The following is a 14,322-nucleotide window of genomic DNA, read 5'->3' as shown; positions in this document are numbered from 1 at the left end:
CTATGCCACATTCCTTTTCTATTTTTTAGTAATTATCCATTTTCAATAAACTCTGGCATTAACAGTAATTTATCTTAAGCGAAAGCAACCTTCCTTAAGTAAATTGAAATACCATTGTCTTCAAGGTAGGGCTATTTGAGGCAATGCTGCCCGTTGCCCGCCAGAGTGATATCCCGACAAAGATCTCTCCGCTGCTTCCTGTTTTGTGCCAAGTTTTTGCATCGTCCGAACCACTCACTCTCACGAGTCTTGATCGTAAGTTTGGGCGGCTTCACGTATGTTTTAATTTCATCTCAGTTTATTTTGCGCCACAATTTTTTATTCAAAGTTATCTTTTCCTTGTTAACGTTTTTTTTCGAAATTATACTTCAAATTAAAACGTTCAGTTACTCCTCATATGATGTGACTTTCAGTTAAGGCTTTTAAAAGTTTCAGCATTACCTTGAATTTAACACGTTGATTTTTTGGGAGTCTACAGAACTGTTGTACATAAATTTATTACACAAGCATAGCTTGTGTTATAGTATGAACTTTCTTTTTTTCCACTCTAAGTTGCAGATATTGTTGCGATGCAATTGTTGCGACAAAATGTGTTCATTTTGATCCAGCTATTAAGTACAGCCAATGCTAAGGATATTAACACAGACTTTTATATTACAAATAGTACTTAAGCTTCAAGGCATCTTAGATCTGTAGCGTAGAGGAAGCGAAGGAGACCAGCAGCAAAATAAGAGGGTTCGAACCTCGGCAGGGTCGGATGTTTTTAATTAAGTTTTTCTTATACTAGTTTAAATGCGTCACTTAGCAATTATGTAGACTCATAATTGGCATGTGTTTCTTATGAAATTTTATAGACTCAAAGTTTTACTCATTCAGTTTGTACCAGAATCGTTATCGTTCATATTTTTGCTTGTGTACGCGAAGTGCAACTTTGCGTCTGTGTAAAACTCTGCCGCAAGACCAAAAGACGTCAGCTTAGACATGTACCGATTTACTCTTTCGTTCTTTGTTGCATGAAGTAATTTTGTTAAAAACCGCTCGACGACGTCAGTGATATTGAAAGACTTGCGCTCTTCAGATTGAGCTTTGGAATTAAACCTGGATAGTTTCACAGGTTCTTCAAATAATTACGTTTTATTTTTGCTTAAGTCCCCCAGTAGTGCAATAATTTTTCCGTCAGTTTTGTTGTTAGTGGTGAATAAGCCAGAAAGGATTGTGACAAAAATTTCCGATCATTTTTTCCTTGAGTTTTTCAAGACGTTGAGATCTTGACTGGGGATGTTATTTAAGCCGATTCACTATCTGTGTACCTTACTGATGATAGTTTAGACATGTTTCATAAATAAAATTCTTTAGGAGATGTTTCTAATTGAATCTTGACCATAAATCCAACTTATTTTTCAGCAAAAATGCTTCTTTGTAGCGCTGTGTTATATTTTATTCAATTTTATTATTTTTTCAAGTTAGTGGCGTGCCTTTTGCAAAATGGTTCATTTTTCTCAAAACAAAAAATTGAAATAAGTTGTTCGGCAGTGTATCGACTAGCATAAAAGTTTTAAAATTGAAAATCGTGTCGATTAGCATGAAAATCGAAATAGAAAATTCAATCCTAATAAACTAAAATCATTACACGAAAAAAACATATTTAATGCTATAAAAATTATGCTAGTCGATACATTTTCATGTGTTCTAACTCTTATGCTAGTCGAGCTTTATTTTAGTCGAGCGGTCGTCAAATATTCTATTTACAAGTATCGACTTCCTTCAATTCAACCGAAAGAGTTTCTACCATTAGAAATTGTCGTTACTCCTTTTCTTTTGCTTTAACGATTCAAGTCAAATTTTTTGAAGCATTATGGTTTCAGAAAACTTCATTCATGCGTCACCCAATGACTGAAGTTTCTTGTAAAGGTTTAGGAGTTTATTGTATTGATTTTTTAAAAGCCTGTAATTCTCTTTCACCTAATTGATTCTATCGTACGACCTAATAATTTTTCCGTCCGTTTTGAAGGCCGAGAGTGGCGTGCTAAAGTAAATGGATGTTTTTCCAGTCTTTTTTTTTGGTTAAGTTCCAGAGTGCCATAAGGTTTTCTACTTGGACTTTTGTTGTTTATAATTTTGATAAATGACATGATCGATTTACCAATCACGGTTAAAGCTAAATACTTGTCTTGCTCATTGAGTCTCGTTGTCCCAAAAAATGTCCCAATATCGAGAAAAACAGGTTTAAAATTTTTGATTTTAGTCTGATTTCGAGCGAATAATGCGAGCGAGCAGGCTTACAATAGCCTATTTTTGCTTTAACTTAGGCCATGAAAACTTAGTTTCACTAAAACAGAGTTGTTTTTTTAGCGTCTTTTGGAACGTTTTTTTTTAATTTTTTTTATTTCGTGGTCATTTTTCTACAAATGTGTTGTCCAATTTGCCTTTTTACTCTGATTGTGAAAAATTCCAGTTTCCACTTTTTCGTTCAGGTCGTTTTTATAAAACCATTTAGAAAAAAACGACACTAATTTGAAAAAAAAAATGTAAATTTTTTAGACTATGGTCGGAACATTCTGTGCTACTTGCACTAACCGGCTCTCCTTGTTTTTACTCAAGTTTTGTATGCAAAAATTTGTTGATTTCTGATGTTTTGGCTGTTTGTTTTGGTTAATATTTTCGAGTACTCTCGATCAATTCATGTCTTTTTAGGAGTACAGTTTCAATATATTGTTACCAACCAAGAAAACGGCAACAAGTTTTGATTTCAATTTTATTATGCTTTAACTTTCTTTTACATAGTATCTTTAGTCGGTACAGTCTTTGCTACTTGCATAGCAACCAACTAACCTTGTTATGAGTTTGATAGTTTGATTTTTACGGGATTTTAACTTAGTCGATAGTAGCACATAATGTCTTTTTATTTTTTTTTTTGACATTTTAATTATTTCTCTATTTCTGGTATTATTTTTATGGTTTTGTATCAAACCGTGTCTTGTTGAAATATTCATTTAGATTTTCAGATATACTTCTTCTGATTCTCGATTTTTCGCATCATTCAAATTCAAAATTACAAACACCCTCTAATAACCCTTTTTTTCCCCTTGACTGACTTTTAAGCTCGCCGGTGAGTTTCACGGCGACAACCGTCTTTAATTTTTATCTAGAGTCCCACTTCCAAGCTTGCAATACCTTGTCGCGACTGCGGAAGTGCTTAATTTGAAATGAATCTGAAACTAAAACATAGGATGAGTTTGTACGGAGGTAAACTTGTTATATGGTGAAAAGATGGGAGGCTAAAAGCAGGCTGAATATGTAATAAGCAGAGTTAAAAGTGAGTGTTGAAACTACTGAAATTTAATCAGCTTCCTGTCATTTTTTGTACTTCAGATGAGCATGGACATGGAGACTATAGAGATCCCGGAGGTGCCTCTGGAGAATATCACGGGCGACATATCCGCGCAACTCGACCCCAAAACCAAGTGAGATGCAGATCATTTTTATTTCCTCACGAATCTAACTAGGCTCACCAGAGACTCTGAGTTCAACGAGAGCCCTCTGGGTAGATTTAATATCATCTCAAAAATTGATCGTGCCTTCTATAAAGAATTATTATATCTAGAACAGAGTAGCTCAATTTAGAAAACGAAAAATTTGCGAGGAAAAAGTACATTCATCTAATGGCTAAGTGTACAAAGTTGCCTAGAATACAGTTCGTTCAATTGCTTTCATATTTACGTTTCATATAAACTTGGTATTAATAAACTTGTATGAAATTTGAAATTTTCATTTCCAGAAAATGGACTTGAAGTGAGTCTGTTGTTTGTACGTAGAAATGTCCCGTCTTTTGTCCGCTTCCTCTCTGTGCATGAGGTGTGCGATGTCCACACTCACTTGACCCGTCAGTTGAGACAGTTCGTTCACGTACGCAGTCTGAAAATCTATTCTAGAATCGTAATCCGAACTTAGATTTTCTTCCTCTTTTTGCGCCTGTTCGATCTCGCTTCGCATTTCATCAAGCGAAGGAAGAGTGAAATGTCCTGGAAAGGGCTCAAATTAGCATCGATAATTCATTCTTTTCAGTGAGAATGAACGCGTAGCTTTTTCTTTAAAGAATATGTTTTGCCTGCAGCTTATGCAACTTTTTCTTATGTTTTGATGTTTCAACGTGCAAGAATATGTTTTGCCTGCAGCTGAAAAAATTACCCGAGCAAAATCAGCTAATAAACAAAACTTTTTGAAGTTTGGTTCAGTGATTCGAAATTCGTTTTTTTTCTGTTTTTTCCCAGATTTGTTGAAGTTTTGTCTTTCTTACCCATTATAATATCTGCGCTGAGATGTGACTGCAGCCAGAACATTGTGAAGGTATAATATTGCTCCTGCATGCCCAAGTAGTGCAATTTGGGATACTCTGGAAATACTATCTGTTTATACAGTGGCGGCACCATCCTATTGCTTGTTTTGAGGCGCAGTCTCTCTTCCAGAAAGGGGAATTCGTATTTGTACCCTGTGCAGTAGATTATGACGTCATAACTTCTTTCGCTGCCGTCGATGAATCTAAGCAAGTTGTTTCAGTAGTTTACTCATTTGGCTCCTTGCTTACCAACATAAAGAAAATCAGATTTCCTTGCCTAAAAAATTAGACTTAAAATTCAAGCTATGCATCGAAGAGTTTCCTATGTTTGTTAAAATGGTAAGTTCGCGTATTTTGGATCGTCAAAAAATGTTATTCGTTTTATTGTTTTTTTTCAATTGCTTATCGTTTTAAAAAGCCTACTCATGTATAAATTGGTTTTCATGTTACGTGACAGTGTCGTTGCGTATATAGTTGACTAGTGGCTTCTGGTCTATTCCGTCGGGAAATTTTCTGTCTAGTGGTTCGTATTTGTAGGCTATTGTCACATATTGGGCTCCTTCTTTCAGCACCATGATACTTATGTCTTCAGAAGAGTCACCGGCGCCAATTAGCAGAAGGCGTAAACCTTCGGCATAAAACCGAAGCTTTAATCAGAAATGACAGCAGAGATAAGTAACGTGAGTATCCAGGGCTCAGCAGATGAGCCTTTTATATTTAGCTTTAGTTGTAGCTGTAATATCTGAGTTATTTTCCAGGGGCGGATCTAGGTATTTCTCGAGGGGGGCGGATTTCCAAAAACGTTCGAATTTTTTTTAGGTCGACCAAATTGATTTTTCGAGCTCTCCCAAAGCACTGTCTTGTCCCTATTTTGACAAAAATTTCTGCGCCGCAGGCAAAACTTTGAAAAAACAGGCCAGAAAATCGCATTTTTCGGCGCGCGCTCCCCCCTCAAAATAAGTATATATTGGCGCCATTCGAAAATTTTTGGGTCCATCACCAAAAATGGATATTGGAAAATAGTACAAAGAGGGGACCCTCTGGGTCGGCAGGGAAAATCCCCCTTAATCCGCCCCTGTTATTTTCGTTTTTTATTGAAAAGAAAACTTTTTCCTTCACACGAGTAATTCAGTGAAACTGAAATGAATATTCTTTTTTCGTCGAAGATAAGTTGACTCTTAAGACCGAGTATACCTTTGTATCGTTTGGCGTCTACGAATAACTTGGAGTGAATCACTTTTCCAGGAAATGTTTCCTCACCAGGGTAGGTCACATAATTAGGGTAGTTGAAATGGCCACAAGCAACTATAACGTAGTCAAATTGAGCCTCTTCTTTTTCATCCAATATTTTCTTATTTGGTTTCAAATTTTTCAGCGAAACTTCAAAGGCGCCATCGTTATCATTATAAGATACCCACTCTATCCACGTATTAAAGACAATGTACTTCCTTTGCTTTTCAAGTTTCTCCTTTTTAGTGAGTAGAATCAATTTTTTTTATCATCAACAGGTAAATTTGGGCTTATATTTGAAGGTTATTTTGTGATATTGGACTTCCAAGAAATTGAATTTGATCTGATGGTCCGGCGTGAAAATTCTTCTGTGAAGAACTAGGGTTTGGGAATGCGTTTACGTCGAAACTATGGCTGAGAATATAAATTGTTCCATAATATAGCTTAAATGTTTGAGCGAGCTCTGTAAGCCTGCCGTGGAATGTGGTTTTATAATTTTTATTTAATAAGATTTGACCTATTTGTTGCTTCGAACTATACGAGTAGCTAGAGTTCTCTTTCGTTAGCTATGATTCTCTTGCTGGTATATAAACGGGTCGAAAAATAAATAATCTACCCTATAAACCAGCGGAAAATACGTAACTGTTACAACATAGTTATGTAACAATTATGACACAGTTACGAAACTCTTGCAAATTTCATTCAAATGACGTAACTTTATGCTGGCCCCGCGCTTTCGGCTGGTTCGTTCGGCTGCTTTATTCACACTCTATTCTGTTTTTTTTTGTGAAAAATTTAATCATGTGGAATGATCCTAGAACGGAAATCGGAAATTTGAAAAACATTATTGGCCTTAAGTTGAACTTGTCAGCGAATGTGTTGAGGTATTTGAGAATGTACTCTCGGTCTGGGTAGCAAGGGAACCCTGTCAGATCTGGGTCATCTGACGGAAAGCGAAGTTCAGGCAGCTCCATGCCCTCCTTGCACCCATTGCAGGTCAAGTTGTAATACATGGCCGAGTGCGTCTCCAGTCCGTCTTCTTCCAAACCTTCTTTGCCACTGAAATGATGAATTTAAACTACTGAGAAACCAAGATAATTTTTGCTTATTAATGCTAGAATAATTTTATATTTAATTCCTCATCTCGGGAACCTCATTTTTTGAGAGAGCTCGGGTTTTGATCGACCTAAAAATGCTCATCAATATTTTTCACATGAACTTTCCATCCTTAGCCGGTCTTTTTTAATTATTTCTATCACTCGTCCAGTTTCTGAAATTCTTTTTTTTTCGGTTATCGACAAAACGCCTAAATTATTTCGTTAGTCAGGTGCAAACTTAATGAAACTAAATTTCGTCTCTTTTTGTAAGGTGTTTAAGAAATAATCCACTGAGAATAAGGCCCACTTGAAGTTCCACTCTCCGCCTATTGAGTCATATCTTTCGTAACAAATAACTTCAAACTTCTGCTCGTCCAATTTCTGCAGTGCCCTCAAGCAAGTTAGTCCAGAAGGACCTGCTCCTATTACGCACACTCGCTTAATACAGTCAGTTCCGCTTCGCTCAATCTCGTCAGTCTCGTGCTCGGCAGAGTTCATATTAGTTTTTAGTAGCTTTTTCCGAGGGGCTAAAGTAATCGCAGTTGTTTATTGTGATCACCCATGAAAAGTTTGGCCTAGATTTAGCGATTTCGATAGAAAAATTACGGGGCCCAGGAAATTAGACGACAAGAAATTAGACAACCATAAAGAAACGGAATTTACGGACAACCAGTATTTACTCAGCCTAAAGTTAATTTAAGTCTGTAAACAAATTTCACGCAGTTTCACGCAAGTTATTCTTCAAATTCCGTTATTCTCTGATCTGCTTGTCTAATTTGCTAGTCGTCTAATTTCCTAACTCCCGTTTTTTGTTTTGTGATCACCCACCAAAAAAAAGTGTGGCCGAGATTTAGCGGTTTCGATAGGAAAATTACTTAGCAAACAATCACGGTAAGCTGGAATCTGATCTCAGAAGCAAATGAAGGTGGACATCACTGATATAAAAACGGTTTAAAACAGTTATAAACGTATAAAAAAAACTTTTATACGTTTTTAACAAAACCTGTTATGAAATTAGATATCAAGAATTGGAATTACTCCTTCTCCTACCCAACAGCTATAGCCCAAGAGAGATTTTTTTCGTGGTTTGTAGAAATCTTAAGTTTGCATAGTTAAGTCTCGTGGTTCAGTATTAGTCATTGTTTTTAAATTTGCCGTCGGTCAAGCTGTTAGTGCATAATTTGGGTGGTCCAGTGTACCAAACATGCAATAGTTTCCATATGCAACTTTTCGTATATGCTACGTACGGTTAATGCATCCTGCGACCAAATGCAACATACGGGGCCTAGGAAATTAGACGACAAGCAAATTAGATGACGGTAAAGAAACGGATTTTACGGACAACCAGTATTTACTCAGCCAAAAGTTTTAAGTCACGCAATTTGCACGCATGTTTTTGTCTAAATTAAACAACCAGTATCTACTCAGCCAAAAGATAATCTGTAAACAAGTTTTGCGCAATTTGCACGCAAGTTATTGTCTAAATTCAGCTATTTTCTGATCGTCTAATTTCCTGTCGTCCAAGTTCCTCTACCCCGCAACATACAGTCATCTAATGCATGTCATGGGCCTCTACATCTTTAAAACATCTTTAAAAGAAGCACAAGAAAAGTTTTAGTTTTTGGATTTATTGGAAAAATCAGCTTCAAGTTTTTTGGGAACGATCAAGCCTTCGGAAAGAGGAATCACTCGGAAAAAATTTATTGTATTCTATTGCCAGCGCTACAAACACTTTACATTTCTTTCGTTTGTTTTTGTTTGCGAATCGAAAATTTATGTTTGGATTATTGTTTTCGTAAACTCCCTTTGATGGCGCAAAGTTTTATGGAGACAGCAAAAATGAAACGTTGTTTTAAATTAACTCTTACTAAATTTCAAGATGTTCCCTAGTGCATAATTTGAACACTTTGAAGTGAGGCCGCATCCTCATGTTGTTCCGGTCGTCTGAATCCATTCTTCAGTCACCAAATTTTTACGAAGTTCAGTAGATAATGCAGTCGTGCTGATGTGTTGCTAGCTTACCAGAACCGAGATATTGAAGTGTATAAGAAAGCGCTTGTGGTAGAGAATTTTTATTGCATTCTGTCAGTTTTGATTTTAATTTCATGCATAAAACGCTCAGCGAAAAATAAAATTATTACAGATTTCTATGTCTCTGATTGTTTGAAAGTTTTCCATCGTTCGGTCACTCCATCATGAGAATAGCCTTTTTCTACCCTGGTACGGTGTTTGAATGCAAAATTCGTGTGTGTTCTTTTTGGAATACTTTTGTGAATTTTTCGATGTTGTTTAATTAGGAGCCTCATGCTTTGTTTTCGCTAATCGTGAGTACTTTAAGTCCAATAAGAAAAATGTATTTTTAAGCATGTTCAGATTATAAATAAAAAAAGAGCTTTGATTTGAACTATAATTGAGTCACTGAGTGTATTTTAGGACGCAACTGCAGAACTTGAAGGCCCTGTCTGTGAGTTACTACTCCAAAGTGAGAGAGTGTATGAAGCCATGGAGTGAGTTCGCCAATGTTAGGAGCATGAGCAAGCCCTCCACTGCGGGCGAGGCTGGACACCGGGTGTACGTGAATGTGTTCAAGTACCAGGGCAACTACCTTTGTCTTGTATTCCTCCTATTCGTCTATTCTGTGTGAGTGTTAATTGAGGTTTCATCAGTTATGCTTTCACTTGTGCTTTTGTAATTGAGAAGAAATCGAAAATTTAGATAGGAAATCGAAATGAGACACGTAATGTGTCAGTGTCTGTATCCAACTATTTTTCAATTTCGCATGTTTGGTCATTCAATTTTCGAACTTTTCATTTTTGGTATTAGAGATTGTTCGCAAATGCATTGCCAGTGTCCTGATTTTGATCTGAATTTGATAGAAGTGTTGTGTGTTTTAGTGCAACAAATCCGTACTTGCTGCTCGGAATTGGCCTTGGCTGTTTCACCCACCTGTACTTTGCCACCAAGCGCAACTCCCACGACGGATCAGTCAAAGTGGCAGGTGAGCAAACATTGGATTCTACTAAGTTGGACAAACTGTAATGACAGCAGCAAGAAATAATAACTCTTTAAGCAGTGGCTGATTCAAAAAGCCATTGTGGTATGGGACATTCGAGAGTGTGAGTGAAACATGCAGAAGACTTTTCATTTCAATAAGCAGAAAGAAACAAGATTCTAGCCTATAAGTAGACTATGAATCACTTGTGCGGTCATTGAGGAGGCCAGCAGGAAGACCTGGAGAGAGTTAACCTCCGAGCGGCGGTAGCCGAGTGAGTAAGACACGCGGCCCTTAACACGAAGGTTGCGGGTTCGTATCTCACTTCGGTCACGGTTTGAGGGATCCCAGTGTCATCCGCCTCCTCAAGGTGGGGCTAAAAGTAAGGCCCAAAGTAGACAGGAGAGGAAATAGGGCTGTAGACTAATAAAAAAAAGAGTACGCCTTGAAGTTGAGTCCAAATACCCTGAGCTGAAAGTTCAGGCAGACTCTCCGCGTGATGAATAGGAGAAAAAAAGAGTAAACTAAAGAAAAAGCACCGTTGAAAGGACACAATGTCAAGCCGGCAACATGTCACAGAATGCATTCTCACTATCGCTGCTCTCCAGCATATCGACAACCATGAAAGCGATTGTAACTTTCAAAGAAAGTGTACCTCCCTCGACGTCATTGTAAGTGTCTCGTAAAATGCAACGGACTGGTTGCATGAAAAAAGGAAGAAGTGACTAAAGGCAACCGACTTCAAGACAGCTATCGATCGGATATGGAGACACTACGTCCTCCGATACCTAGCAGTATGGGGCCTGCTCTCGAGGTGTCTTCGCTAGTTGGGAGCCTCCCTCAGGGACAGAGGAGCTGCAGTCAGCTAGAATTCTGAAACAAGGCGTTCCACAGAGCACCCCACTGTCGCTACTCCCAGGTGTCCATATCTCGAGATCACATTGATCAGTTTGCGGACAACCTATTTTTATGCAGGGCGGCGAGATGCCGAACCGGGTAGACGAAAAGATGCAACCAGCTCTTGGCGCCGTTACATACAAAGTTGAGAGGAGCAACATAGAGATAAGCAATGATAATATGTAACAACCAGCATCTCGCTCGACCCCTTGAAGACAGCGGGGAAAGACATTCAGGCGCTGAAGCTGAATGAACTAAAGTTCAAGTACTTATTACCAGGAAGACCTAACCCAAAGACGGGATGTGATATTCGATTGTCAGCTACGCTTTAACTACCAGATCAACAATGCGAAATCTATCGACATTCCGGACTGTTAGGCCAGCAGCGTTGAATGCAACAGGAGTATGGGCATGTTTACTATCGGTGCACCACGCGAGCCAACTGGAAAACTGCATCAACCGAGCCGCCACGAATGTTACCACTAATGTTCAGAAGGAAGATATGTGGTTGGAACATTATGAAACTCCACGGAAGACCAACAGGATCAAAACTCGAACTAGATACACCATGGACAAGGTTAGGAGAGGCGATAATTATGAATTGTTTGTATCCGCTCAGATACTGGAGATGCTAAGAATTTTCACCAATATGCTTCAATCATATCACAGGAGAAATGGAAACGGTGGAACTCTTCTTATTCAGCAGTCCAAGATGTCGACGTGGAGTCTTAGAAAAAAAACCTAATATGCAGACACCTTAGTAAACATCTGCAGAATTCGCTGCAAGAAATGCTATTTGTGAAGTTCGCTGCCAACTTTGACCCCTCAATTAGTGAAAGAAGACTACAAAAAGAACAAACAAAGAATACACAATTTCCTAAAGAAACATTCGTCCGTTTCTGTGCTTTCGATTTACTGGATAATTTGTTAATCGATGCGAATTAATAACAAAGGGCTCAAATATTACTGATTTTCAGTTTTCAATAATTTTTGAAAAATTTTTTCAACATTCATCGAGATCATCGACGTCTTTTTTTTCACAGAGTTTTGATTTTGCTTCCTGTGGTAAATTTAAGTAGTTAATAAATGAGTAATTTAGAATGTCTAAACATTAGTATTAATGCATATGAGGTTTGAGAGGTATTGTGTGCTTCGGCTTGTTCAGGGCGTCAGTTGAGTCTGGGCCAGCAATATGGAGTTCTCTGTGGCATCACCATCCCCCTCCTCTTCCTCGGATCTGCCGGATCAGTACTCTTCTGGTTAATTGGTTAGTCAAACAAATTATTCTGTGATGTATCTGATAGAATTAGATGTCTTTTCGCAATAGTCCTTTTCAGTCGTTTTTTGTTCCGACAATAGAAAATGGGAAGGAACTTTGTATTCGGGTGTGTTTTAGTTTTTTCTTTTGTTTTCCACGCAAAATTAGGTACCAAAAATCGGGCGGATTTAGGTGGGGACGCCCCCTTTCAGGGATTTGACACCCTGTCGACCCAAAGGGTCCCCCTTTGTACTATTTTGAGATATTCATTTTTTAGTGCTTTCGGAGAGCTCGGAAATCAAAGTGGTCGACGAAATTTTTGAAAAATCCGCCCCTCGAAAAAATCCCAGATCCGCCCCTGCCACAAACAATCATCGGTCTGGGTTGTGTGATTTATTTTTTTTATTAAAGTCCTTTCAGTGGTGATTCGAACGACATTCAAAATTTAAAAAAATCTTAGTGTCGTGAAAAACCGGTTTGAAATTTTGATTTTTCGTCTATTTTCGAGCGAGCGAGCAGGCATATTTTGTTATTCAACCAAAAGCATTTATCATTATCGTCGTAATGGGTGGAACGATATAACATAAAAAAGCCCTTTCATTATTGATTCAAGCGACATGAAGAAATTTTCAAAAAGTTGTACCATTGTCAAGAAGAACGATTTGAATTTTTACTCTAATTTCGAGCAAAAAAGAGCAAGCGAGCAGGCTTATTTTAAAAGGATTGGCCATGAAACTTTAGCTTAAAGAAAAGTCAATTTTCGAAGTGATTTTTCTGCGCCATTTCGTGATAAAATTTTTAAAGTTTCGAAAAAAAATTCTTAAAAAATGGTAAAAATCTAGATTTTTTTTTTGATTTTTTTTGTTTTTTATTGTCGTTTTCTGACTGAAACCGTTGCCCGATTTGACTATTTAACTGTGACTGTTGAATATGTCTAGTTTCTAGGTTTTCGTCGGATCCTTTTTTTACACGACGCTCAAAAAACAACACTAATTTATGAAAAAATTTCGTGGTTTTTAAGAGTATAGTAGGAACATTCTGTGCTAATTGCACAGCAACCGGGTATTCTTGTTCCTGTTGTGTAATTGTATCAGTCCTATGAAAATAGGGAGGTTGAACTTTTTTTCGTTTGTGTTTCAATCTTTTAAAGATTAATGAATGTAATGAGTACTCTTCAATAGGTCTTGGTTTTTTCGTGTTTTTTTGGCGGAAGTCTTGAAGTTTGTTCACGCTCAATTTTAATTTTTCGCGGTTTGATTTGATTTGTTTTCAATTTCACTTATTTCCTGTGTTAAAATTAAACTACCATATTACCCAACGAAATTTAAATTTTACCCCTTGATCCAGTTTTATCAAATTTGGTAAATTTTATCTAAATTCGAGCGAATTAATCGAATATAATTTCGATCGTGTCTAATAGCGAACGTTCTTTAAAGGAACCGTGATCGTTTAGGCAAAGAAAACGAAGTTTTATTAAAGAAAAGTTTTATTAAAGAAAAATTGTTTCGGAAGCTTCATCTAGCGCTTGCTTGGCGATGAAGTTTTTTTGCCAGACCTAATATTTTTCTGTTTTTATTTTGGTTTTCTCGTATTGTGTTAACTTTCTTTCTAATTTTTCATTAAATTCCGTAAAATGACTAGCCAAGTGATTTCCAATCAATAAATTGTTATCACGATGATTACCAATAGTAATCAATGAATATCAATCAAAACGTTTCGCATTTCTTGTATTGTATAAGATATATTTTTTTCATTTAGTTCCGGAGAATGACTAGCCAGGCGGGTTCCAATCAATAAATTGGTATCATTAAAATTATCAATAGTAATAAAAAAAATCTATCAAAATTTTCAAGTTCTGGTAGAAGTTTGGTAGTGTTTCAGGTGCTTCGGTGGTGTTGGTATTGATTCACGCCTCATTTGTTGCAGTGGAGTCATCGCGGGTGTTCGAAGAACCAGTCTAGAATTAGAGCAGTTTCATATTCAAATCCAACATTTGCAATGAATAACTCAAATCATTTATGTACAGATCTTTGTTGTCTCCTAACTTCCCATGAAAAGGCTGAAAGTCAAGGGCATCACGCAGTTAAGGGGCTATCATATCATAATCCAGGTGTTGAAAATGAATACTAATTGAGTGTCAATGAACGAAGTGCAGACTTTTTAAGGCTCCCGGGTTGAACTAAATGTGCAACCATGCATCTATGTGCAACCATACTAAATGTGCACCATATATGATTATATAGAAGATTGCCGATGTATGAAACTGATTTTAAAAATGCCTTTCCTATGCATGGTCCGACATGACTGCACATTTTAAGAGTTAGCAAACGCAGTGAAGACTCATATGTAAGTCGTGATGATTTTTTCAGGATATTGCATTGAAATTTTTCACGTTCTAATTAGATTTTTCGTGGCGTGACATTTGATTCTCTGGTAAGTTCAGATTATTTCCTTAGTTAATAGGGAGGCAAACTCCACTATCGAACAGATAAAGTGTAAAGGTCACGAAAGT

General features: G+C 37.2%; 2 protein-coding genes across 2 annotated transcripts in view; one reads left to right on the top strand and one right to left on the bottom strand.

The window, feature by feature from the left end:
- LOC134853054 (proteasome subunit alpha type-6-like) overlaps window positions 1–13,959 on the top strand; it is a 354,898-nt gene extending 340,939 nt beyond the window's left edge. The window contains exons 2-6 of the mRNA XM_063868994.1: window positions 3,371–3,464; window positions 9,097–9,303; window positions 9,558–9,661; window positions 11,718–11,819; window positions 13,692–13,959. Of these exons, the coding sequence (XP_063725064.1) occupies window positions 3,373–3,464; window positions 9,097–9,303; window positions 9,558–9,661; window positions 11,718–11,819; window positions 13,692–13,771 (585 nt within the window). The 5' untranslated portion in view covers window positions 3,371–3,372 and the 3' untranslated portion in view covers window positions 13,772–13,959. The remainder of the gene's footprint in view (window positions 1–3,370; window positions 3,465–9,096; window positions 9,304–9,557; window positions 9,662–11,717; window positions 11,820–13,691) is intronic.
- Window positions 3,769–7,161, bottom strand: LOC134855189 (trimethylamine monooxygenase-like). The gene is made up of 5 exons (XM_063871634.1): window positions 6,971–7,161; window positions 6,388–6,625; window positions 4,787–4,983; window positions 4,298–4,539; window positions 3,769–4,022 (listed from the first exon to the last, which is right to left on the bottom strand). Exons 1-5 carry the CDS (start codon window positions 7,159–7,161, stop codon window positions 3,769–3,771), a joined length of 1,122 nt encoding a protein of 373 aa, XP_063727704.1.
- Window positions 13,960–14,322: the final 363 nt, after the last annotated feature.

The sequence above is a fragment of the Symsagittifera roscoffensis genome, chromosome 1 (assembly GCF_963678635.1).
Source record: "Symsagittifera roscoffensis chromosome 1, txSymRosc1.1, whole genome shotgun sequence".
NCBI lineage: Eukaryota > Metazoa > Xenacoelomorpha > Acoela > Convolutidae > Symsagittifera > Symsagittifera roscoffensis.
The sequence above is the reverse complement of the archived record's forward strand: the minus strand, read 5'-3'. Positions and strand labels throughout refer to the sequence as shown.